Below are 22,973 nucleotides of genomic sequence, written 5' to 3' on the forward strand. Positions count from 1 at the left end.
CAAATGCAACGACACCTTTAGAGCCCTAAAAGAGGCTTTGCAGCCACAGATTTGTGATAGTGGTTACTCGTATTCAACTAGCGACAATTCGCGGCACTTGTTGGTCTCTCAACTCTGGGGGCACCAAGCAGGCAGAATTCACCGTCCCACTGGTCTTGTGGGGACCAAGATCAAGTTTGGCAAACACGAGTATTGGCCAGTGGCCCAGCTAAGCAACCTAGCACAGACCCATGGACCTGGAAAATTTTGAAGAGAGAGTAGTGATCGACGATTCCTCCAATTAGGGACGCTAACGCGAGTCGTAAAACTATGTCCCGACGAAGCCATCCCTGAGTAGTGCAGCACTCCGTCCGGAGCTCCGGACACGGTACGGGTGTACCTGAACTCTGGAGGCACGAAAGATTGAAGCTATCCATACCATGACAAACTATCGACACCGGCAAGTTACGCTCCAAAGGGGCCGTTCAGCGAACTGCACGTTTCTTGGCAGCATTCGTAACCTGAATCGGGTGCTTGTCCCTCGTACCTGGTGGGTAGCGCGGCATATTGAACAAACTGAAAACGACCTTCAAGTTCAGACCATGAGAAGACTAATTGCTTGTGTGTGTGTGTGTGTGTGTGTGGGTGCGACCATGCGAGGATCCAAAATATCGGTGCCCGTCGTGCCCGAGAATCGGAAGCGAGGTAAGCCGGGGGGGAAGTGAATTGGCCGCTGCCATCCACAAGATCTCTCTACGGACTCTCCTTCACATCAGATACCGACAGATTAGCAGAGATCAGCCGAAAAACCAGTCGCCGCGTCGGGTAGGTAGCTCTCAGCATTCAAACTGTGAGCGGTGCGTACGTGTCAAGCAATCGTCATTCATCGCTATAGATTTGCTCCTAAATGGCCGGCATATAAACATGTTTTCATCCATCCGTACAAATCATCCAATCGTCAAGCATAACACGTAGAAAGCAGAAAGCAAGATCGCCGCCATTGCTAGCATCCCATCTCAATGACAAGGGAATCTTAAATCCATCCGCCTTCATTTCTAATCTGTGCAGAATACACCGAATTGTGCAGCCTCTGTTCAGAATAGATTGAACTCTCAGCCCGATGTGGACAGGAATAAATGGAATTATTCTGGCTCTTGAGCTCATCAATCATGGACTGCAGGACTATTTCCGTGCGACTGGCGTCGTAAGGTGCGGTGTTGTTCATGAGGTAGTAGCTGTCGATGTCGATCGACGATGCGTCTTCGTTGTAATCTGAGCCAGAGATCCGGGGTAAAGTAGGTTGTTGGTGAGGTGAAGGCGTGTAATGCGCGTATGGAGGAAGTGATTCGTCGTGATGTCGATGAGTTGCTATTAGGGCTTGTGAGGGAAATGGGAAATCGGGCTGTTTGTTGACAGCCTCCTCAAGCTGAGCTCGGTGAGTAATCGTATTAGGCGAAGGAATACCCAAAGCTGCGAAATGCATACTCGGGATGTATTCCGGGTTGGTATGGACAGGTTCTGTTGAGACTGGACGTCGATAATGGTGGTCCTGCTTTCGAACAGGTCGGAATCGAGAGGTAGTTCGTCTCGGTAAAGCAGGTAGGGTTTTTTGTCGAGCGATGACAATTGTGGTGCCGGAATCAAAACTGTTGACCCTGCGCACCTGCACCTGGATCCTGGTGTCTGATGGTGCCTTTTCTTTGGACTGACCTGAGCCTTTCTCCAGTCCCAGCTCATGTCCAAAGTCACGACCTTCGACGTCTTTTGAGCCCCAAGTGGTACGCAATCCTGATCCCAATGCCCACAGCTCCCACATCATACGTCCCAAGGAAGGCAGACAGGCTGTGATCAAGCTGACATTCATGATGACTTGTGCCCATGTCTGGAATGGCACTATATCCCAACTCATATCATCAGAAGCTAAAAGTGAAGGTATCTTCCATAGTTGCGGGATCGTTATGAGAGGCAAGCAGATTCGAGCGCCAAAGAGAATACAGAGAAAGATCTTCTTGTCCCGAGTTGTCTTCAGTCTGCAGATCATCACGATCGGCAGAATAAGAGTGACGAAGTCAATGGTTATGCTCGTGAGTTTGAATATAGTGAAGAACAATTGCTGGAAGATAGGTATTAGCCATTGTGTGCTTTGTCCAAATAACCTGTTTCAACTCACTCGATTGAGGCATTTTGCGGTGGCAATCAACCAAGGCTCTGGAAGAGAGCATTGAAATGCCAATATCGTCGAAGAACCCAATGTATACACTCCAATAAATACGAGGACGACATTGCAGCCTACTCGGATCGGACGTTGAGGCTCGACACTCTTGATGAGGAGAAGGATGACGACTTGGCAGAGCGATAAAAGCAATTGAAAAAGAAGGTTGCTGGCATAAATGAACTAGAATGTTGATCAACGGGTGTATAGGTTTGCATAGCCGTGGCTCTTACCTTTTGAAGAGTCACTGATTCATTTTCACTGAGTGTCGAGCTATGTCTTCCTAAGCCAATTGAGATCGCTAGACGAATAAAAACCGATTGGCCAAGTAGGATAACCTGAAGCCATTAGCATTCACAGGCAGTGAAACAATGATCCGTTCAGTTCTTGACATACCAATGCCAATGGCAGGAGGATATCGGTTGAATCGCAGACTCGAGCAATCCGGTGTCTTGCAACAGCACGGAGAATAACGACCACCACAGATACACCAGCCAGAGCGATAGTCAGTATCTCTAGAAGAGAACCACGATATTCAGACATCCGTGCGCTCTCCTCACCAACACCTTCTTTGACAGAGTCAATGTTATTGCATCGACAAGATCAACAACAAACGGTCGAAAAACACTAATTTCGCTGTGAAGGCAGAGGATGAGCCCCTGTGTGGTCTATATGAGAGCCTTGAAAACTCCATGTCCGTAGTCTCATGGTCGCTCGGCCCAGACATTGAGGGATATGCCAGACCATGACGCCTCGCGTCACGCATTGACGATTTACTTGCTTCATGGCAGAAGCACTGATGGTGAGGAAGCGCGACTTACTTGTTAAAGTCTTCCTGGGTAGCAATCGGTTAAGACCTGATTGCACATCAGACGACTGTCGGGACAATGCCTAAGCTGTCAGGATATCCCATTTGAGCACTGACAACAGGGGTTGAGGGAACGCACGTTCCGAATGTGGCAACAGGCGTACGGAGGAGGTCGTGTGTCTGGCCACGAAGTGACCAACTCGGTCGTATCACCGTGCGAAGGCGAATGTCAAGCCCAGGCCAGGGATGATGACCCAACAGGAGGGATCCTTCTCTTGCATTCATAACGCGTTGGTAAGGGCCCATCCACGTCAGAGTGTTTCGGCCAACTTTTGACCATCATATGGACTTTTTGAGATTCTCAAACATACGAGCTGCGTCTTGCTCAGACGGTAATTCGTTGACTACGAATCTTCTCATGACCCGAAAATCTCTTTATCAGACTCTAGTCTTCGAGAGGAAAACGACTTCTTTGCGACCGAAAGCTCTCCTCCCGGTTGTTCCGGTAAGATATTCAGGAGGCTAGAAGTGTGCCAGAAGATCTGACAGCTCTCGCAGCAAAAAGGCGACGGTAGTTGGACCTGGGTGAAGGGTTGCCGAGCTGACACTTCCCAGCCCCGATGCTTCTTGCCTCTGTGCTTCAACTTAAGTTCGGCTTTGACAGGTCACCCCGGTCTTGGCGGCCCAGGGGCTCTCGATTCCAAAATCCTGGTGGTGGTACCGAGTATTCCTAGGTCTGATAACTAAGGCTGTCGGGGAAAGAAATGAGAAGCATTCAGACGCCAGTTCACTTGAGAGTACAGCGTCTCAAGATTTTGTCATCGCGTTGACTACATGCTAGTACCAACTTGTTTGGTCGGTTACAGTGGATAGATACACGTCTCAAATGCAGCAAAGTCCAAGCTTTTGAAACATGTTCAAATGGAAGAAGATCTTACGTAAGAGACCGAGGTCTCCGTATGGTCATTACGATCATGGTTCTGTGAACCGGATCTTCCTCGCCTGCGCTGTCGAGCAACATGCGAGGGATACCGCAGAAAGTTTACCGAATGGTAAGGGGTATGTGTATAATAATTGTTAGTTCACTTTGTGTCTTTCAATGATATGTTTATCTGCAAAATCATCCGTGTTATGGATCATGGACTTTCGTGTACCGATCATGAATTATGTTACTCAGAGCAGGTCGACGAAGCCCCCGCCTACCCAAACGGCCTCATGCCCAGTTGCCCAGCTATCTCAGGTCCTAGTGCAAGTGATGCTTTCGTTGATGACATACCTCTTTCCATTCCAGAGGTCATATCGCAGACATGAGCCTTAGCATATAGGATGGCTCTTGCCGTGCTTGCCTTGGAGAGAATGCTTCTCATCTTTGTAATGAGCTTCGTGCTTCCGGCGAGCTTCACGAGCGACTTTACCGAGTTTGGTGTGACCTTGCACGTGCCTATCGATTCCATATGTAGGTTGGTAAATGTTGCTGAAATCACCACTCTGAAGAATGGAAGGGGGTAGGATAAGACTTACTCTTGATAGCGTTCCATCGTCTTGCGGTCCATTTCACCCAGAGTCTGCAGAGCCATTTTGATATCCGTGACCAGGCTGTCGCAACGTTGTTTGCTGAAGTCCTCACGAACGACGACACGCATTAGTTTCAAGGATTCACTGTGAGGAGCCATGGTGTAAGCTGGAACAACCCATCCGCGTTCTCGAAGTTGATGGGCAATAGCAAATTCATCATAGAGATGTTCATCGTCTGGATCAAGGCGGAAGGCGACCACTGGTAGGGAGCGACCACCACCTGGAGACATGATGATGAAGCCCAGGGCGCGCAGTTGTGCTGCCAGATAATCCGATGTCCGGGTAAGGTTAAGCATGATACTTCGGTAACCCCGTTTACCGAGACGGATCATTTGATAATACTGACCGATGACGTGACTAGCGCCCTTGCTGAAATTCAGGGTAAAAGAGGCCTGATCAGCACCCAGGTAGTTGATATTGAAGACCAGTTCTTTGGGGAGGAATTCTGGAGATCGCCATACCACCCAACCAACGCCGGGATATACCAAGCCATATTTATGGCCTGAAACGTTGATGCTGACAACCTTCTCGAGCCTGAAATCCCACTTGAGGCTGGGATCGACAAAGGGTGCCACAAAGCCACCCGAGGCAGCGTCGACGTGGATAGGGCAATCGATGTTCTTCTCAATCAACAGGTCGTTGATCATGGCCGTGTCTTCATATTCGCCCGTGTATGTCAGACCCAGAATGGTGCAGATGCCGATGGTGTTCTCATCGACCAAGTTGACAGCCTCTTCTGGATCAATGACATAGCGGTCTTGTGTGCAGTAGACGTACTTCTCCTCAACGTCGAAGTAACGAGCCGCCTTCTCCCAGCAAACCTGCACTGCGCTGTTCATGACAATGTTGGGTCTGGAAAAGTCTTTGCCTTCAGCCTTACGCTTGTTGGCCCATCTCTTCTTCATTGCCAGAACAGCGAGCATGATGGCTTCACTGGATCCAATTGTGGATGTGCCCATAGCGTTGTCTCCATCTTTTCCGTCTGGTGCATTGAACAAACGGGCAATCATGTTGACACAGCGGTTCTGGATTTCGGCAGATTGAGGATACTCTTCATAATCGATGAAATTCTTCGAGAAGGCATCGGCCATGAGTTTCTCAGCTTCGTCTTCCTGTTCCACGGATCAGCAGGGCCTCCTTACCAGACCCGGGGATACGCTTACCATGAATGTTGTCACGAAACTTGCTAGGCTTGGTTGCAGGTCAATTAGCTGTGGGCCCACGAGGAAGCCCGGTTGACTCACTTGAGCATGGGGTTTCCATCTAAACTGAGCTCATCTTTGATCATGCGGTAAGCAATCTCCTTGGGCATTTCTCTTTCGGGCATTTCCTTTGATGGAAGATCTTGTGCGGCAAAGCGAGAGCCATAAACCGAGGTGGAGAATTCATCCTCTCCAGGGGGCTCCAATGAGATGTGTTCTAGCCCAGGCACAATAGAGGTACGACGGATTGGATGGTCAAATTCTGCGCTTCCGTGAGGGTCTTTGGAAATACTCTGGAGGTGGACCATCTTGAGGTGGGAAGGTGGACAACGGCGGGGTTGATTGGGTCTCAAAGAACGGCACGTATCGAGTGAAAGAGAAGAGAGATTTAACCAGGCAGAGACACCGCCAGCAATGGGAAACTAGGTGGAATTTATACCTGAGGAAAAAAGCAAGGGGAACGGCAAGAGTCGAGGCAGAGGTGAGGCCAAGGCAGGAGGAGCTGGAGGTTAACCAGGGCAGGATGAGGATGGAAGCTGCGGTGTTTTTTTTCCTTCTGCAAAAACAGCTTGCTACGGCGCCAGGCGGGGATAGGATTTCATGTGAGTTCTTCACACTCGGTATGGCTGATTGGGTGACCCAAGCGTGTGAGGAGCAACCATGACGCTCAATCAAGGAACGTTCGGAAAGTCGAATAGGTAACTGGTGACATGATGATGAAGCAGACAACGTGAGCTGGCTTCTGGTTGCAGCTTCAGGTCTAGTGGCGCCGAGGGGCATCAGGCCGTCTTATTGGCACTGGCTGCGGGGGAACCAGCAAAGTTACAGGGATCAACAGCCACCTATCGTGCGGCCCACGGGTCCTAATATGCTTGGTATTTGCTTGGTCTTCGCTGAATTCGGTGCCTGGGCGTCCTTGCACCACCCTAACTGGCAGGAGCCCTTGCTTAGTGGGCTCCCTGAAGGCCCTAACTTGAGCTGGAGGCTGGAGCTCCCTGGGAAGAGCTAAATATGGCCTGTTCACCCATTTCTTCGGTAACCTCAACCTCAGAGCTCCGTGTCGAATGCTGACGACGACTCCACGAGTCACCTTTCAAAGTTTTGCCTCGACCAACTATTTGATGCTACGACAGTTCAAGAATGGCCAATGATACTCTGGTGGGATGACTCTGGGTATTTGCCTGAGATACCGCCGCCAGCTCCAAATCAACATCACTGCACCTATGCTGCTCCTCCTATCCAGTGCTGTTTCACCACCGACTCAGCCCCAGCCTGCATTGCTAGCCGAAATTCTGTCGAGAGAGGCTTTTGACTGCACATTGTGTGCACGTCGTTCAGTGATGATTTATCCACTGAATAGTCAGGCCCAAGATGATGATATTTCTCAGCACCTGACTGTCCATACAGCTGCTGAAGCCTATTTTTGATGTCATCACGCCTTTGGTTTTCTAGCTTCAATACCATTCCACTGGAGGTCCTGTTGGCGGCATCTTCAAAACCATCGGGTGAGCGTGAGTCTTGCTCTCTCGAAGTATTAGTCAAGAGCTTTCCCACCAGGGAGAACCCCCGATTCGTTGATGGCCAAGAGAATTTCCTGGCCAGCCGCGTTATCGAGCTGATTGAGTTCGCCTCGAGCTCCCGTCTGTCCCTTTCCGAAGGTATCCCAGGTCCAATATTCAGCAAGACCGAAATAGGGACATCTGGCCCAAATATTCCAAAGGCCTCATCGAGTGCCATCAACGTGATCGGATGAGACTGCGGGAAGGCATCGTCAAAGAAGACTGTCTTACCAACTCTGTACGGCTGCGAGAAGAATTTGGCTGCACCAGAGGCCGCAAAAGCCTCCGATGTTCGACATCTTGCGGGATAAGGCCCAGGGAGGAGATGATGCTGTCTTGAGCCATGGACCACATATGACCTGAACAATTGGAAAACTGTGTTTTCTTGATTTGTCCGTTGTACCACTCCAGCAGCAAATCTATTTCTGTCAGCAATTGAAATCCCAGGATTAGAAGCCACCCACGCATGCTTGCAACGACTCGAGCTGTCCTCGACACGCTCTCTCTCTTCACTGTCAGAGCAAAACAATGACGGATTCAAACCATATTGTTTGAGAACAACCTCAACAACATTGGTAAGTTGATCTTGATCAAGTTTGAACAGACGTTTTCTCTTGGTGGAGGTTATTTCATTTGTCGCAAGCTCAACACCCCTCGCTATGTCCATGTATGCAGCCATGCAGGTGGCGATGTCTAATCGATATCGTCCAAGTAGCAGTGCTATCCATCTATGGTGTCCATCAGGAAATGCAATGGCTGGTCAACAAGTGAAAACTTACCCGCCGGTACCAATACCACCAATGACATCGAACAGTTCGTGAGGCGCTGGTGGTCTGGAAACCCCATTTTGCTTTGCGATGGCTTTACACACTTCCTTGAGTGTGGTCAAAGTTGCCAATGCTTGAAGGCCTCCTCCATCTGAAGACGATCAGTATACACACACCAATGTGAAAGCTTCATGTCGTTTGATTTCCGCTCACCCAAGGTTAGTATTCTCAGAGGTCGTTGTTCATCCATTGACAAGTCTTTCTTGCACTATTCTTGATTCTCAGAGACCAAGTTGTCCACCTTCGCTCTTTTACTGAGGGAGATTGTGAACTCATGACCACACAGTAGCGTTTCAAAAATGCGCAATCTGGACCTTATGACTCTGAAACCAACAACAGGCTGAGCCACCTGAGCCTCGACTCTTGCGCCACCACATAGGGTCATGAACCTGTCGTGATTCGAACAGGTGACACAATCCGGTGTCTAGGCGCCTGAGGGACTCTTAAAATCACCTTTGCGCGAGTGTGCATTCCCTATGCACAGCCTTGCGCATGGATGCCTACGGTCAGTATCGGGGTCTCTCCGCATCTCTTGGGAACAGCTGTGCTGTAGCAGCACAGCCCCTTTCATTCAGCCTGATGCCTCTTGGCAACAACTTGATCAAGCGGAACTTTTGTTAACAACAACAGTTGTCGCCGGAGATCTTGGTTCGCACTTCCATTTCTTAGGAAAGCCTCCAAATTCTCGAGGTCGCCTGGCTTCGCCCGCCCCCCCCTCCCTCGCCCCCACATATGTCATGCCCCTAGTAATTTATGAATGTCGGAACTTCTGGGTACCAAATTCTCTCGCAATGGGATATTTGGAAACTCCCGCCTGCCATTAGGTACTTTCAATTATGTCAAGGAACGTGGAGATGGGCACCCCCACAATCTCCCATGACACATTGGTGAGTTCTGGTCAGTGGTATCTTTTGTTCTTTTAAGACTGATATTCGCTTGTGAACCCGGACCCGAGATCTCATCAAGTCGAACTAAAGTTTATTGCCATCGCAGCCTTGCCGACTACCAAAGACATCTGTAGCTACAGCGAGAATAGCCTTCCCATTCTCAACATGCAGACTATGTCCCGGCCCGTTGCGATGGTGTCCCTAGGTATGAATCCTAGTACCAGTCCGTCATTGTTAGGCTTTGACACTAACTTCATACAGATGGAGGTGGTGTCCGTGGCATTTCATCCTTGTTGATCTTAGAACGCCTTCTTGAACTTGTGACACAGCACCTGGTGGACAGAGGAATTCTAGCAGATGACCATCCAATACTCGACCCGCAGGACATCTTTGACTTCGCCGTCGGAACAAGCACTGGGGGGTATGTGATATCCATCCATTGTTTTTGCATACGGAGACTAACTATGGCAGACTGATTGCCTTGATGCTAGTCAAGCTTGACATGGCAGTTAAGGAGTGCCTGGAGCAATATCAAAGTCTATCGAAACAGATCTTCCAAAAGGAACGACCTCTTTGGCGAAGACTCTTTGGCTCAGACATCTCCAAGTACTCAGCGTCCCGGCTTCAGACTGCAGTAGAAGGATTGTTGTCACGTAAAAGCCTCCCACCTGAATTGGCTATACGTCAAAGCTCACAGAACAACACAATGCAAGGGTAAGTCCCAATGCCTTATCAGGTATGGAAAGCAGAAGAGCTAACATCTTCTAGCTCTGTTCTTTCGCACGAAATACCCTCTCTCGAAACACGGTTTTTCTGCACAAATGAATGCTGTGGTCCTTATCAGTTGAACATGATGAATTCCGATCTGCAGTTACGGTACGCAGCCCGTGCCACGTCAGCAGCCCCTTCATATTTCAAGCCAATGACGATCCAAGGACGTCAATTTGTCGATGGCGGTTATGGAGAGACGAACAATCCTTCTTGGGCTGCATGGTTACACTATAAGCAGAATCACAACTTGACCAGTGACCGAACACTTGTGATGATCAATATCGGAACGGGTACTTGCAGCAAATTCGACTTGAATTCGCAGAAGCAACGTCGACCCTTCTGGACGAAGTTTATACCTAATGGCATCGTGTCTGCTCTGGGCTTGATGGCAGATCTGAGCAAGATGGCCACAGAGTCAGAAGGTCCGACCTCCAGACTGTGGTATATCGCAGACAACAATCCGGAACAACTTTTCCTTGAACGGTTCAGTGCGGACACAGGAATTGACACGATCAAACTTGATGATTGGCAAGCTGCCACGAGCTCAGACAGGCCAAGTGTCATTGCAACCAAAACGGACGCTTATCTTCAAAAGCCTGAGGTATTGGACAGACTTGAAAGAGCCGCTCGTGCCCTTGCCGATGTCTACATCTATCACCAGGCTGTATTACGAGGTGAAGAGTGTGAGATGGCATTCGTTGCCAATCGTCAACCACAGTCTTTCTACGAGGTAGCAACCACAACTATGCCGACAGAGAGCAGCGTAGCAGGACATAACCCATTATCCTGTCGAATCTCATCCAACCGAACTCCGAGCCTCGTACTTCCAACTGAACCAACACAATCGCCACCTTCCTCTCCTCCTCGCACACCTAAGCCAGCTCGAGCAATCAAAAACCTCAGCATATCAATTGAACACACCAGCAGTCTGCTTCAGGGCCAAGGCGAGCAGTTTAGCGATGTGCAGAAATCCAGTCATCCCTCATCACCTCCATCCGGCCCTATGCGACTGAATTCAAGGCAGCCAAGACGTTCTCTGACATATCCACTTCTACTTCCGTCAGATCGGCCCTGGAATGATGATGGTGATGATGACTGAAATAGAAATATTAAATACTCGCAACATGTGTCAGTGCTTGGTGCAATTACTGATTGTGGAGCGATTGCATTAGGGAAAATTTGGAAATCACAATCGTGGATGACATTTTGGGGCTACATCATTGACAATCCCAGAATCTATTGAGGCCACACATTCACTGTGGAAGGCAGTTTGTAATAGCACGCGGGGGGGGAACTTTTGAGATACCAATGAATGCAAATGAACTCTTAATCGTGCACTTCTGCAGTAATGTACCATCTGTCACCTATTGAAGTGAAATTTCAACGCTGGCTGCCCGTCGTCCGCTTGGAAATAGCACGTATCAACCAGTGCTTCCTCTCCCCGTCAAGAAACGGCCGAAAGCCTCTCTCCAAGCTGAGGCACCCATAGCGCCGAACCCGACACCAGCCTCCTTGAGGTCAGCGGCCGGCGTCGACTCGAAAATCGCCAACGTCTGATCCGTGTAGTCGCCCAACTCCATCGGTGTGGCAAGGTGCTCCATGGGATAATCCTTGTCGAAGTCCGTCTTCACATATGGAGCCACGACCTCGATGACATTGACATTCGTGTCCTTGAGGCTCTCGCGAAGGCCGACGAGGAACGAGTGCACCGCAGCCTTGCTCGCACAATACACGGATAACAGACCCATGGGCACGAACCCGAGTCCCGATCCCGTGACGAGGAAGCTCCCTGGCCTATCCAGACTCAGCAGGTGTGGGACGAAATACCGCGACAGGATGATGGGCGCGACCAGGTTGGTGTTGAGCTCCGTGACGACTTTCTCGTCCGAGTGTCCGTCCAGTGATCGGAAGTGGCCGACGTATGCGAGGCCCGAGTTGACCCAGACGGTGTCGATGTCAGGAAACTTCTTGATCAAGGCCTCGGCATGAGTGGGCAGCTTGGAAATGTCGGCGTTGTCCAGCACGTAGGTTTCAACGCCTGGCAGTTCTTTGGCTAAGGCTGCTAATCTGGCTTCTCGTCGACCCGTCACGATGACCTTCTTGCCCATGGCGTGAAAACGACGAGCGAACGACTCGCCGATACCAGACGTCCCGCCAAATATGAGGACGGTCTTGAAGGTGGAAATTGCCGACATCTTGTCAGGTTGCTTTGGGGTTTGCTAAATAAGGAAGACACGTTTGAAGATTGCAAACTGGGAAATGAAGTCCTTGTCCAAGGGCCATCCGCCATTTTATAACACGGTGCATCTCCTTGCTTATGAACAAGCATCTCTTTCCTCGCCGATGCTTCAGATGTGCTCGACAATGGTAGTGGACCTGGGCAATATGTTGTGACCACGCTTGACATGGCCAGCCTGAGGAGGGCGCGGGGATATCGGCGTCAAGGAATATCCGTTTGCGGTATGCGTTACGGAGTGCCCCTTTTTTGCTACGTCAGCCAAGTTTCAAGGGTTCTGGTGCCTCACATGCCTTGCCTAAATATTCTACCTTCACAAATCAAGCACCTGGTCAAAACGCCTGATGATACTCTGCTCTTAGAAAGCGCCGCACTCTTCGCCATGCGTAATTGTTTCCTCCTAAACCGGATATTGGACTATAAAACCCGGTGGAGACAAGGGGTTGTTTTGTCCGGCTTTGTTGAATTCTGGGGTACGCTATGGAGCAGCTACTTGGGCTATTGTGTGTTCCCGAAATGCCTCGTCGTCATTTATTAGCAAGCCTTTGCGGATGTCCATGGACCGATGTTCTCGATGGCCTGTCTATGCAGTTTTGGCTACCGATCGATTCAGGAAGGATCGTGAGCTGCATTTCTCAACTCCATTGTGCCAGCCTGTTCTCTCACGAGATTCTCTGCGTGCAGGAGGCCCTAGCGAGCAAGTATGATCTCCTTTTGCTTTTTCTAACTCAAACAGCGGTCTTGCCTTACCTGCGAACCCAACACCCGACGTAGGAGAGGCTGGTTGATACTTCTTTCTTCAACGATTCTCAGTCTACTCTGTGGTGAAGCCATACTCGATGTTTTAACATTTGGCAATGATTGTTCCCCATTTGTACTATGTTGACAAGGCCTCCTGGTATATCAGGTCACGGGTCTCTCTTCTTGAGGCGAATAGTCGTGCTGTCCCTCAGATTCTAAAATATTTGAAAGATCTTGGGGACAATCCAGTCATCCTAATTGCTGAGCTTCTTTGAGTTACAGGTCCTGAACTCGATTGCCCACCAACTCCTGAGTTGTTGGTATCTCCATTGGCAGACAATGTGGTGAAAGACAAGTCTCTAAAAATGGACTAGTAATCATCTAGCTCCGAGCAGGGGCCACTCAATTGATTCACTTGATTGTTACTGAGGTATGAGCTTGAAAGGAAAAGTCAAGAATAAGCTGTGGCCATTGTTTCCCTGCCATTCAGTCGCCATCTTCAACAATGATCCTCGATTGTCGTCAGTTGAGGAATTCGATAAGAACAAAGGGACGATTTCGAGGATCATAAGTACAGTCTTTTCCTCTCTAGGGAGACGAGCTTTCACCGTCATCTAACGATAATACCTGAAAACATAAAATACAGTTGTTTCCAATACTTCGATATCTCCATATTATTCATACTCACATTCATATTCACATTCACAATGCGATATCATACCATCAATCTCGCCGTTATTGGCACGGCGCTGCTAGGACTCGGCCAAGCTCTTGTTGTTCCTGGACCAGAGACTTCGTCGAACAACCTCATGACGCGCGAGCAGGACATGCTTATCATCAACATCGAACCCGAATGGACCAACCCACAGTGCGGTGAAAGCAAAGCAGTGGAACTCAGCTGGAAGGACAAAAATCACGCGGCAAGAGGCGAATCGGGCGAATGTCTCAAGTTCAAGGAGTTCTTGAGTGAACGGCAGGCCCAGCGCAAACAATGGGACGTCAAGGTGGAAGTCAAAATGGATCTTGTTGCCACGGACTGTAGGGGCGGGTATAGTGATCCCTGGACTAATGGCAAGACGAAGCACACTCGGGTAGCTTTTACACCTGATGAGGGTCAGCAGGCCAGTGTGAGTTACGGCGGTCTTCAGAAGGTTTGGGGCCAGCTCGTCGTTGATTCACCTATAGCTGGCAGAATCGCAAGCCCCCGTGTCGCCATGGGCGTCCTTACCGACCATAAGAAACTGACCCGGAAGTACCAGTATATCTACTGCGACCATTGATTCATGGAAACCATGGCATCCTGGCTGTGCTTGTGTGATCGGGAAGCAATTTTCTGATGAGACGACGGGTCAAAAGAAGACTATAGTTCAGGGTCCTGTATGATGAGTGACAGGGCGGATGACCTGGAATGAACGCTGGCTGAATCTAAGTTCTTTCCTAGGAGAAACCTACCTTCACAAATAGACAGATGATAAACTAGCAGGCTGGTTGTACCATCAGAATGCAACCTTGAGAATATGCTTTCAATGTCCTCTTGAGGTGATGATGACTCGAGTCCCTGCACCGTAGAGAACGCGAAATCGAATTCAAAATTTTGCACAAATCAAAATTTCCGACCCATGTAGATGATGTATTTTCAATCATATCGTGAATTAAGCTTTACTAAACCGTTCTGATGAATTGGTGTATCTCACCAAGAAAAGCACTGTGCGGGAAAGATCCAAATGTCAAAATATCAAATCGTGCTGGCTTGCTGGCTTGCTGAAACTGTAAATATGGATAAATGTTGAGATCCTCGACCGCATTGGATTCTTGACAGGAGTCATTTGTCAAGCCATAAACTCGATCCGGCTGGTAGATAATGTGAAATGTAGAGTTGTCCTCCGTTATGGGAAACGCCGACTTCATGGAGTTGGACTGGTGCTATCTTTCTTCCTCTTCGGCACATCGGGAGACGATGCAGGCGAAGCATCGGGATCGAAGGCTGGTGCTGCTGGTTTAGTTGGCGCTGGAGCGTCTTTGCTGCTGGTTGCATCGGTATTGGGGGCAGGTGTAGTCGATGAGTCTGCGTCAGTGGCGGTCCCTGGCTCAGGTTTCTTGTCCTTATCTTTCGCGGCTTCGTTCCCACCACCATCAGCAGCAGATTCTCCGGTGCTAGCGTTGTCGTCTTTGCTCTCGTCCTTCTTGGAAGACACTTCTTCCTTCTTCGAGTCCTCTTCCTTCTTCGGCTTTGGTGGTGCGCTTGCAGGGCTTTCGTCCGGGTCAGGGGCTGTGGACACAGGCACCGCGCCAACTGCCGGTGGAACGCTCGGTGTATCAACCGGAGGTGCTGTAACAGTTGGAGCGGCAGGCCCAGCGACGATGGGAACAGGGGCAGGCTGCTGTTGTGGTCGAGAACGCATTGCCGTGTTAGATCCGTCAAATCCTGCTCCTGCCATATACATGTCCGGATTGTTCAATGAGTTATTCCTGACAGCTCGATCATATAGCCTAGTAAGCCTTGCGATCTCGGATCTTATGGTGACACGATTTTCATCAGTGTCAATCTCATCATAGCCGTGAACGCCACGGCTGATCCCGAGCCACATAATTTCGGAATTCTCAATCTCGTCAACCACCCTTTCCAGGTCGTCTCTGTACATTCTAGAACGCATTGGCTGTCCTCGGGACTTCAAGTATGCCACCACCCCGGCAATAATCGTGTTCAGCGCTCCAAACACGGTGATCAGAATGTGCGAGCTTTCAGATGCGCCGAGTCCGGTCAGTGCGGCACCAAGCACTACCTGGGTTAGAAGCAAGGTGTTTGAGAGTGACGCTGTCGCATAATAGGTCATGCGTTGAGAGGCGAGTTGCCGACTCGCACGCCCGTACAGAGACTTTGGTGGCGGTGATTTGACTCGCTTGGGCGCATCTATGCTTGTACTTGGGACACCGACAAGCATACAAAATTGCGAGTGTAAGTCACCAATGGAGTTGTTCTCGTTAGCCTTAGCGATGGCATTGGAATTGCTGCTTGAACTTGGATAATTCCACAACAGGGGAGTACGCTCGTTTGACATTTTGACAGCAATGTTCGTACAGCGTGGCAGATGTCTCTGCTGACGGAGTTGCGGTTCTTCCCAACTGTGATATCGTGTCGACCAAGGCGTGGACCTGTTCCCGACCACCAAACCGGAACAAATTGCAGAAGCCTTTTCCTAGCAGCTCGAGAAGAGGCGAAGCAATGCAAGGCTGAGATGTCAGGCTGGAATTCTGTCTGTAGGCGATTTCTTGTCACTGCTATTACATTGAGGTTATGACCACACGGTTGCGTGTTCACCGTACCACGACCGGCTGAAGCTGAAGCTGAAGTCGAAGATGTCGACCTTATGCCAGCTCCTCACTCCGTCCGCACGCGATGCGACGTACTAGGAGATTCGCGGTCTAGCCAGGTCGCGTATCTTGTTAGTGGGTTCTGCTATTGCGAGAATTAGTCAAGTGTCTCCATTCTAGTGACGCACTTGTCTGGGATAGGCATGGTGTTGATTTCTTGGCACTATATTTTTTTGATTGGATGCTTGACGCATTCGGAACGAACCGAAGCTCGTATCGGCATCTTCTTTATTGATAGGGTGCGATAAGGGCAGCGTTTCACTGATAAGAGTGAACCCCGGTGTCAAAATCAACAGCCCCACGCATCATCCTGCCGCAAGGCTGTATCGCTCTAGCCTGATAGACGTGGTGAATGACCACGATATGTCTCGCAAAAGGCCATTGCTAGGACTGGCAGTTGCCTTTCGAGTAGGATAAAGTTGTGGTAACAATGGACTACTTTGTCCGTGTATGAGTTCTCGGCTCGCCTGTCATAAACAAACTGTGGCCTCAACGTACAAGCCATCTTGGTCATTACTGAGTGGTGCCAAACCATCAACAATCACGCCGACTCAACAATGGTCAGTTCGGCATGAATCAAAACAATAAGGGTTCGTTAAGCTAGAACGGGGCCGGGAGTCCGACAGACTAGAACCAGGAAATGAAGTGTGGTACGTCCATCGAGGATAGACATCTTTATTAGCGGAGGGCAAGGAGGATTTCATGGAAAAAGACTATCTGTCTGGATCATCATGGCGGCTATCAATATCAGGTGCAGAGCTGGATTTGATTTCTCAACCTCTTGATCTAGTCGGAGAGAAATCATACTGGCATCATTCGGGCTTGAAATGGAGGCAGAGGGACCTCAGACGTGAGAACCTCGCCAAAGTGAGGTCGGCGCACGACAACTATTGCTTCCGACTACCGCAGAAGAAGAAGAAATGTACTTGAGGCTTACTCAAGGATTCATAATTGGGTAGGTAATTTTCTATCCAAGCACAATCGTAATGTAGATAGACAAATAACTAGACTCGGATGGTAGGAGAGGTATCCAAGAACGTCATAAAATGCTCGCTCAATGCCCAATGAAATAACGCCAGATCTCATGCACCCACACGATGTACCCGACATCCGAAAGTTTGGCCAACATAGCAAGAATCCATTTCTGATGCGCCATGTGCTGAAACCATTTGCGATCGGTTAAGCGAGAAAACAAGAAAAGTGGCAACGACAATCCTAACCGAGTTAGTTAACGGAAATATGTGGACTCAGAGAGAAATGAATCCACAACAGCATGGAAGGGTCGAGATCACACCGAAAAGATCAGTAGCTCTGTAAGTGAATATCCCTTCTTGAGTGGCGAGGCCTGGAGCGAACATGTTACAGCAGAACTGCCCATGCCCAGACTACCAGCCAACACCTGGATTCCATACACCACCAAGAGAACTTCCAGGCCACGGCCCATGACCAGGTCGCATGTTGTGACCGTGTAAGCTGGAAGAGGGACCCATGCCCACGCCGTGCTTGAGCATTGGCTTGGCGGGAACTGGAACCACTTTGGCCTGGCATTGTGTTGTAGCGTGCACATGATAGCAGCACTTATCCCAAGTGGCAGGGTCTTTCCATGGCTCAGCCTGGAATTGCCAGATTTTCTTCATGATATAGAAAACCAGATCGGGAATCTTGAACAAGTCTTCCACATCCACACGGGAGGGCTCATTGCGCTTCAATTCATGATACCATCTCGGGTGTTTCATCATATGATGCACCATATGTTCGACCAAAAATCGCTTGAGCGGCGACTTCGGAGGTCCGGAAACATGTGTAAGCGCCAGCGCCGAGAAATGTGGTGTCTTGCACAATTCTCCCTCTTTCCTACTGAGACTGGCTCGGATGCCGTCCATGATGCTGTTCTGTAGTTCCTCCATGACGAACTTGTCAGCCATGCAATATGCCGCGGACATGTCTGATACATCGAATAGAGGGTCAGTTCGTTGTGGGATCCGGCTTCGGTAAATCCAGTCGACGATGATGGAAAAGGCTTTCGGATCATCCTCTGGCAGGTATAATTCGTTCTTGTAGCCCTCATCAAAATGGCCCTTTTTCAGACATTTTTCCATGAATGGGGATCGTTCGCAGATCAGTTCCCGGTGGAGGAAGAAGCGCTTCCGCTTGGGGCCGACGTAGACAGTGACGATTTCGGAAGTGGTAAAACTGGCAGACATATTGTTAGCGATGAACAGAACAAGGGACGGTTCCATGAAGAACTGACTTGTCGACTTCATCGTCATCCTCTAGATCGTCGTCTTGAGCGTCGGCTTCTTCATCCTCTTCCTGGGTAATTTCATCCTCGTCCTCAGCGTCGGCATCGACCTCTACTACCTTGGCTACAGGTTGGACGACCTCAACTTTCTTTGCGGCTTCGCTGATGTTGGCGACTTGAGACCGCGTCAAAGGCGCTGATGATAAGTTCATGATTAGCGCAAGGTAAGCGGTCAGGGTCGCAGAACCTGATGTGAAGAGGGAATGATGGAAGTGCGACCGGTAAAGTACCTCGTACATTCAGCGACGGTCGGCCAAGTGCCGTGGTGGAGTTAAAAGCCAAGCGCCCAGTCTCGGAATACTTAGCCAGAAGCCGAGCTTAGAAAGCCCCTAGAAATCGACGGAATTGGGGGTTGACTTCGGTGGTGATCTAGGGCGAAAGGGACCCAAATGGGGCAAGTCCGCATCCCCCTTCCGTACAGGTTCCAGGGGCCTCAGGCGTTTCTTCTACAGTACGGCGGCTACGACAGGAATCAGACTCACCGCTAATGGTGCTCGGCATACATTCCGGAGAGCACTCAGATGATGTTATCAACATTCCTATGGCCTGATAGATTGCATTGTAGGAGAGCAGGATGCTTAACGAGTCGAGACTGGCAATCAGTTTGCCTCGACCCGAGCTGCAGATTAGTGATACCCTGAGCTCGCGAGTCGCGCTGCTCTTGATCCCACCCGTACTCTGACTACCTGACTCAACTCCGGGTCATATCATCCGCGGGAACGAGTGCTCGTGGCTAAAGCCGAGAATCATCCCGCGTCGGCTGGGTGTACACAACACCATGTCCGTTATCTCACTCAAATTTCGTCCAATATATTAAGTACCAGCGATAAACAAGCAGACTTTACATCAAGCTACGAGTAGTTTTTGTCAGAAGCGTGAAATTGTCGATAAGGCTATATATATACCCGGGTACCTATATTCTATATCGCCTATTTGCCCCCTTACAATGTAGGAATCACACTGACTTTTTTACCGATATGGCTGCCCATAACCAGCTCGGGACCGAACTGTCAACTGCCAGCGGCGTTGCGAACACCGCTCAGCCCTCGGTCCAAGGTGCAGCCGGCTTGCGCAGTTGTTCCGAGTTTGCATCTTAAACTTCAACAATCCCATCGCCTCACCTATCATGCGCACACAAGGCCATGCTCGCTTCGGCGGTATTGTTTCAACCTCCGCCACGTCGAACAGGGGGCGAATGATCCTATTCCCCCAACAGCAAGCCTCGTGAAAGAGCGGTAAAGCTTGTTGGTGGTAATCCTCTCCGGGCATCACCACCTGTGCATAAGACTGCTCAGTAGATATCCTAGGTTTCGATTTTCCTGTCCACAAGAGAACGCACTGAGCACCACACGCACACTATTCTGATATTGACGCTGCATCCAGCCGCCGTTTTGTGGCATCAGATCTTGGAAGCCCACGCAATCTTCCAGTTTTCTGCAGTAGATTGACGACTCAAGAGTCCCAAGATTGCTCACGTTTGTGCCATGAGTATAGAAATTTGTCAGGCGACGTGAGTGAAATCTACCGAGCCCAAGCTGGAAGATGTTCATGTTTACCTTCTGGAATCCGTGGCTCAGGAGGTTCGATCTTTTTGATGGCTACCGGAACCAATTAGCATACCGCTTGTTGAGCCCCTGCGGGTAACTTTTCAATCGAGGTCAAGACTCACCGTTGATGACCTTCCTGGTCAACGATTCTTTGGGTTGGCCGGCTTGCTGATTACGTTCCTTCTCATCTCTGATAGAGTCGGATGATGTGGCAATCGACGCGGTATCAGAAAAGGTGTTTGTCTTTGAGTCAGGTGCCATCGTGGTAGTTGATGGGGTGTATTTTATATAAAATCAATGTTATGATTGCTTGACGGCTGATAGAAGACTGCTGAATATCGCAACTGGGATGTCAGTGAGATGGAGAGAGAGAAGACTGAGAAATCAGGCATCTAACCGACTTATGTAGTCGCCTTGCTATAGGGATTGCTCTATCTGACCTCCATGTGAGGCAGCCAGGCAGCCATCGGTCGTAGTGCGATTAAGTTCATTCCAGTGGGGGACCCATATGCGTACTCGGTAGGTTGCATATGTCCACTCGGGCCATCGTCATATTTCCTCCAATATGACTCAGACCGAAGCTCGCTCGAAACGAACTCTCGCTCGAAAAGCCAAGATGGTATGAAGAGGTAACCAGATTTGTCTAAGGCTCGCTCGTAATTTTCGACGTTTTGGGAAATCGGAAGTTCTAATATCTTCCCCAAATCAATCAGAGGTCACCACTCAACGGTCGTTGACTGAATGACCATTTTCTACTTCAACCCTAATGGTACTGCTTATCTCTGCGCAATCGTTGAAATACAGACCATATGATGAGAACCCTCCAAGTCCGGGCAAATTCGCTACTCTGGCATGAGAAATGTCCACCCAGCTATACAAGAAGAAGTGATCTTAGGTCATCCGGATCAACTCCGAGTCGGAGGAAGCTTTGGAGCAGAATTTCGGAGAAAGAACTCCTCGACATGCTGGAACAAGCACTTTAGCGTCCTCCTTGTCAATCACAATCCAAAGCTTGACTCGTATGATCAGCCTATCAAAGCGCAGCAAGCAGAGTCAGAACTTTGAGTTTAAATACGCCATTACTTGGTCACCATTTCCCTTTTCTTTCTTCCAGAAATTTCTCATTGTACGCTGTGGCCTATCAGAGATGGATTGCCGCATGAGCGCTGTCGAAATTACTAGAGCAATGAGTCACACAATGGCTTCTGATTTCTATGTGTATCCATTGCGGTAACATCTGCTTCGTCATCAGAGACGGGTTGAGAGCCTTTACTCCATGCGGGGAAAGGTACGAGGATCAGTATTCGACAATCGGGTCAAAGATAGCCTTCAGAAGCCATAAGAGGGATGCTCAAAGATCCTTACTGCTGCCTTATACCTCTGGCGAAGGAGGCATCTGGTAGACAACACTCCATGCAGACGGGTGCTCTCAAGGAAGACTGAATGCCATGTCGTGAGCAATCTACGAGGTCTCCCACATTCCACTTCCACCATACGCAATCCATCTCCATTCCCTCCCTGATGGTACCCAAGCCCATCTGTCGTCGCTCGACATACAAGGCCCTGCGCAGACCCAATTCTTTTGAGCGATGTTTCTCTCCTACACAATGTGCTCGATCTTAGAAAGAAAAGAAATACTAGCATTGGAAATAACCCTGAACCTACAATGAGTGTAGGTCATGTAATTGACAATGGTAGTGATTCTCCAATAGACTTTTCGTCATCCGATGGATGGAATCCAGCTATGGTACTCACAATCTCAGCATGGTAAACTGAAATGGCCCCCAGTCGCAGAGCCCACTCACAACGGCTTTTCGCGAGGGCTCATAAGAAAAGGCAAAATGCGAACGTCTCCTTTGTACATTTGAGGAACAAGCGGACTGCTTATCGGTGGCCCAGGCTGCGCGCATTTGGTCCAGTGAATCCAATACTTCACCTGTGGCGAGCAAACATACAGTCGTCTTAGAAGCTCGGTGACAGCACAGCGTGAACAGAACATCCATTGGTGACCCAACAGGGATTTGAGAGACAGCAATAAAGTCTTGTTCGATGCTCATTCTTCTCTCTCTCTACATGATCCGATATCTCAGAGTTCTTTCTGCACCCTTCGCACCTTGACCTAGACCCCGACTCAGACAGAACCAGTGCCCCTTTACCACAAAACCTTGCCCTCTCGTATCCTTTTCTACTTCTAAAGCACTCAGCATGCGGATCCTACTAAGGCCTGGATCGTCATATATCCATCCATCTTCTGCAGAAGCCAATTCTACAGCTCAATATTTGACTTCTTACAATACCACACACATCATCGAACAAACCGAGTCCTATTCCAATGGATATGTCGCCTTCATCGCTGGTGGATTCGTCCTGGGCTGTGTGATTGGGCCATTAGTTTTTCTCTTTGGGACTCTCTTGGTTGGCAGAATAAGGGCTAGATCACAGCGGCGGATGAATGAACATGTTTGACACCTAAGCAATGTCAAGTGGTGCTCCACTTTGTCAGGCCTGGATTATAAGATCACCTCCGCCTGATCTTGCCCTTGGACACTGTTCGTCTTCACAAGCCGGCACATGTCCTTGGACAGCATGACCATATTACCTGGGGCTTACTGAGTCACGCTCAGCTGCATTAAAGGAAGGGACTGCGCTTGTGGGTGGTGGTTGTTTCTCGCGTTGAAGACTCGCAGCTCGTAAAGGAGCAGTCGCGACTCACTAGAAGCACCTTCCACTCGTTGTGAGTGAACCAAAACAAAGCAGGAACAGTAGTCACTTTGCTGGAATCCAAGTCCCTGTTTCTCAATCTCAATCATTTCACCACAACTTCACATCTTCATCCCACTTTCGCCGTGCTTAACTTCAATCCAGACATCAACCAGTACCGTTTGTTTCCGACGACACTTAAGAGTGTATCTTAAACGCTCAGACCCGTCCCTCCTCTGACCCCATGTGATGCCT

The 22,973-nt window shown here is 49.4% G+C and overlaps 8 protein-coding genes across 8 annotated transcripts; 2 read left to right on the forward strand and 6 right to left on the reverse strand.

The window, feature by feature from the left end:
- Positions 1-1,012: 1,012 nt before the first annotated feature.
- On the reverse strand, positions 1,013-1,843 carry LTR84_011726 (uncharacterized protein; the record flags this gene model as incomplete). The annotated part of the gene is made up of 1 exon (XM_064855254.1): positions 1,013-1,843. One exon carries the CDS (start codon positions 1,841-1,843, stop codon positions 1,013-1,015), a length of 831 nt encoding a protein of 276 aa, XP_064708843.1.
- Positions 1,844-4,516: 2,673 nt separating this feature from the next.
- Positions 4,517-6,084, reverse strand: LTR84_011727 (uncharacterized protein; the record flags this gene model as incomplete). Its single annotated transcript, XM_064855255.1, has 3 exons — positions 4,517-5,686; positions 5,738-5,765; positions 5,819-6,084. 3 exons carry the CDS (start codon positions 6,082-6,084, stop codon positions 4,517-4,519), a joined length of 1,464 nt encoding a protein of 487 aa, XP_064708844.1.
- A 3,130-nt stretch (positions 6,085-9,214) lies between these two features.
- Positions 9,215-10,919, forward strand: LTR84_011728 (uncharacterized protein; the record flags this gene model as incomplete). The annotated part of the gene is made up of 4 exons (XM_064855256.1): positions 9,215-9,254; positions 9,311-9,470; positions 9,521-9,763; positions 9,818-10,919. The coding sequence occupies 4 exons, from the start codon at positions 9,215-9,217 to the stop codon at positions 10,917-10,919; spliced, it is 1,545 nt and encodes a 514-aa protein (XP_064708845.1).
- Positions 10,920-11,241: 322 nt separating this feature from the next.
- LTR84_011729 (uncharacterized protein) lies at positions 11,242-12,015 on the reverse strand (the record flags this gene model as incomplete). Its single annotated transcript, XM_064855257.1, has 1 exon — positions 11,242-12,015. The coding sequence occupies one exon, from the start codon at positions 12,013-12,015 to the stop codon at positions 11,242-11,244; it is 774 nt and encodes a 257-aa protein (XP_064708846.1).
- Positions 12,016-13,504: 1,489 nt separating this feature from the next.
- On the forward strand, positions 13,505-14,077 carry LTR84_011730 (uncharacterized protein; the record flags this gene model as incomplete). The annotated part of the gene is made up of 1 exon (XM_064855258.1): positions 13,505-14,077. The coding sequence occupies one exon, from the start codon at positions 13,505-13,507 to the stop codon at positions 14,075-14,077; it is 573 nt and encodes a 190-aa protein (XP_064708847.1).
- Positions 14,078-14,701: 624 nt separating this feature from the next.
- Positions 14,702-15,856, reverse strand: LTR84_011731 (uncharacterized protein; the record flags this gene model as incomplete). Its single annotated transcript, XM_064855259.1, has 1 exon — positions 14,702-15,856. The coding sequence occupies one exon, from the start codon at positions 15,854-15,856 to the stop codon at positions 14,702-14,704; it is 1,155 nt and encodes a 384-aa protein (XP_064708848.1).
- A 1,698-nt stretch (positions 15,857-17,554) lies between these two features.
- Positions 17,555-18,623, reverse strand: LTR84_011732 (uncharacterized protein; the record flags this gene model as incomplete). The annotated part of the gene is made up of 2 exons (XM_064855260.1): positions 17,555-18,362; positions 18,421-18,623. 2 exons carry the CDS (start codon positions 18,621-18,623, stop codon positions 17,555-17,557), a joined length of 1,011 nt encoding a protein of 336 aa, XP_064708849.1.
- A 1,369-nt stretch (positions 18,624-19,992) lies between these two features.
- Positions 19,993-20,279, reverse strand: LTR84_011733 (uncharacterized protein; the record flags this gene model as incomplete). Its single annotated transcript, XM_064855261.1, has 2 exons — positions 19,993-20,069; positions 20,141-20,279. 2 exons carry the CDS (start codon positions 20,277-20,279, stop codon positions 19,993-19,995), a joined length of 216 nt encoding a protein of 71 aa, XP_064708850.1.
- Between the last annotated feature and the right edge of the window lie 2,694 nt (positions 20,280-22,973).

The sequence above is a fragment of the Exophiala bonariae genome, assembly GCF_035927105.1.
Source record: "Exophiala bonariae strain CCFEE 5792 chromosome Unknown scaffold_6, whole genome shotgun sequence".
NCBI lineage: Eukaryota > Fungi > Ascomycota > Eurotiomycetes > Chaetothyriales > Herpotrichiellaceae > Exophiala > Exophiala bonariae.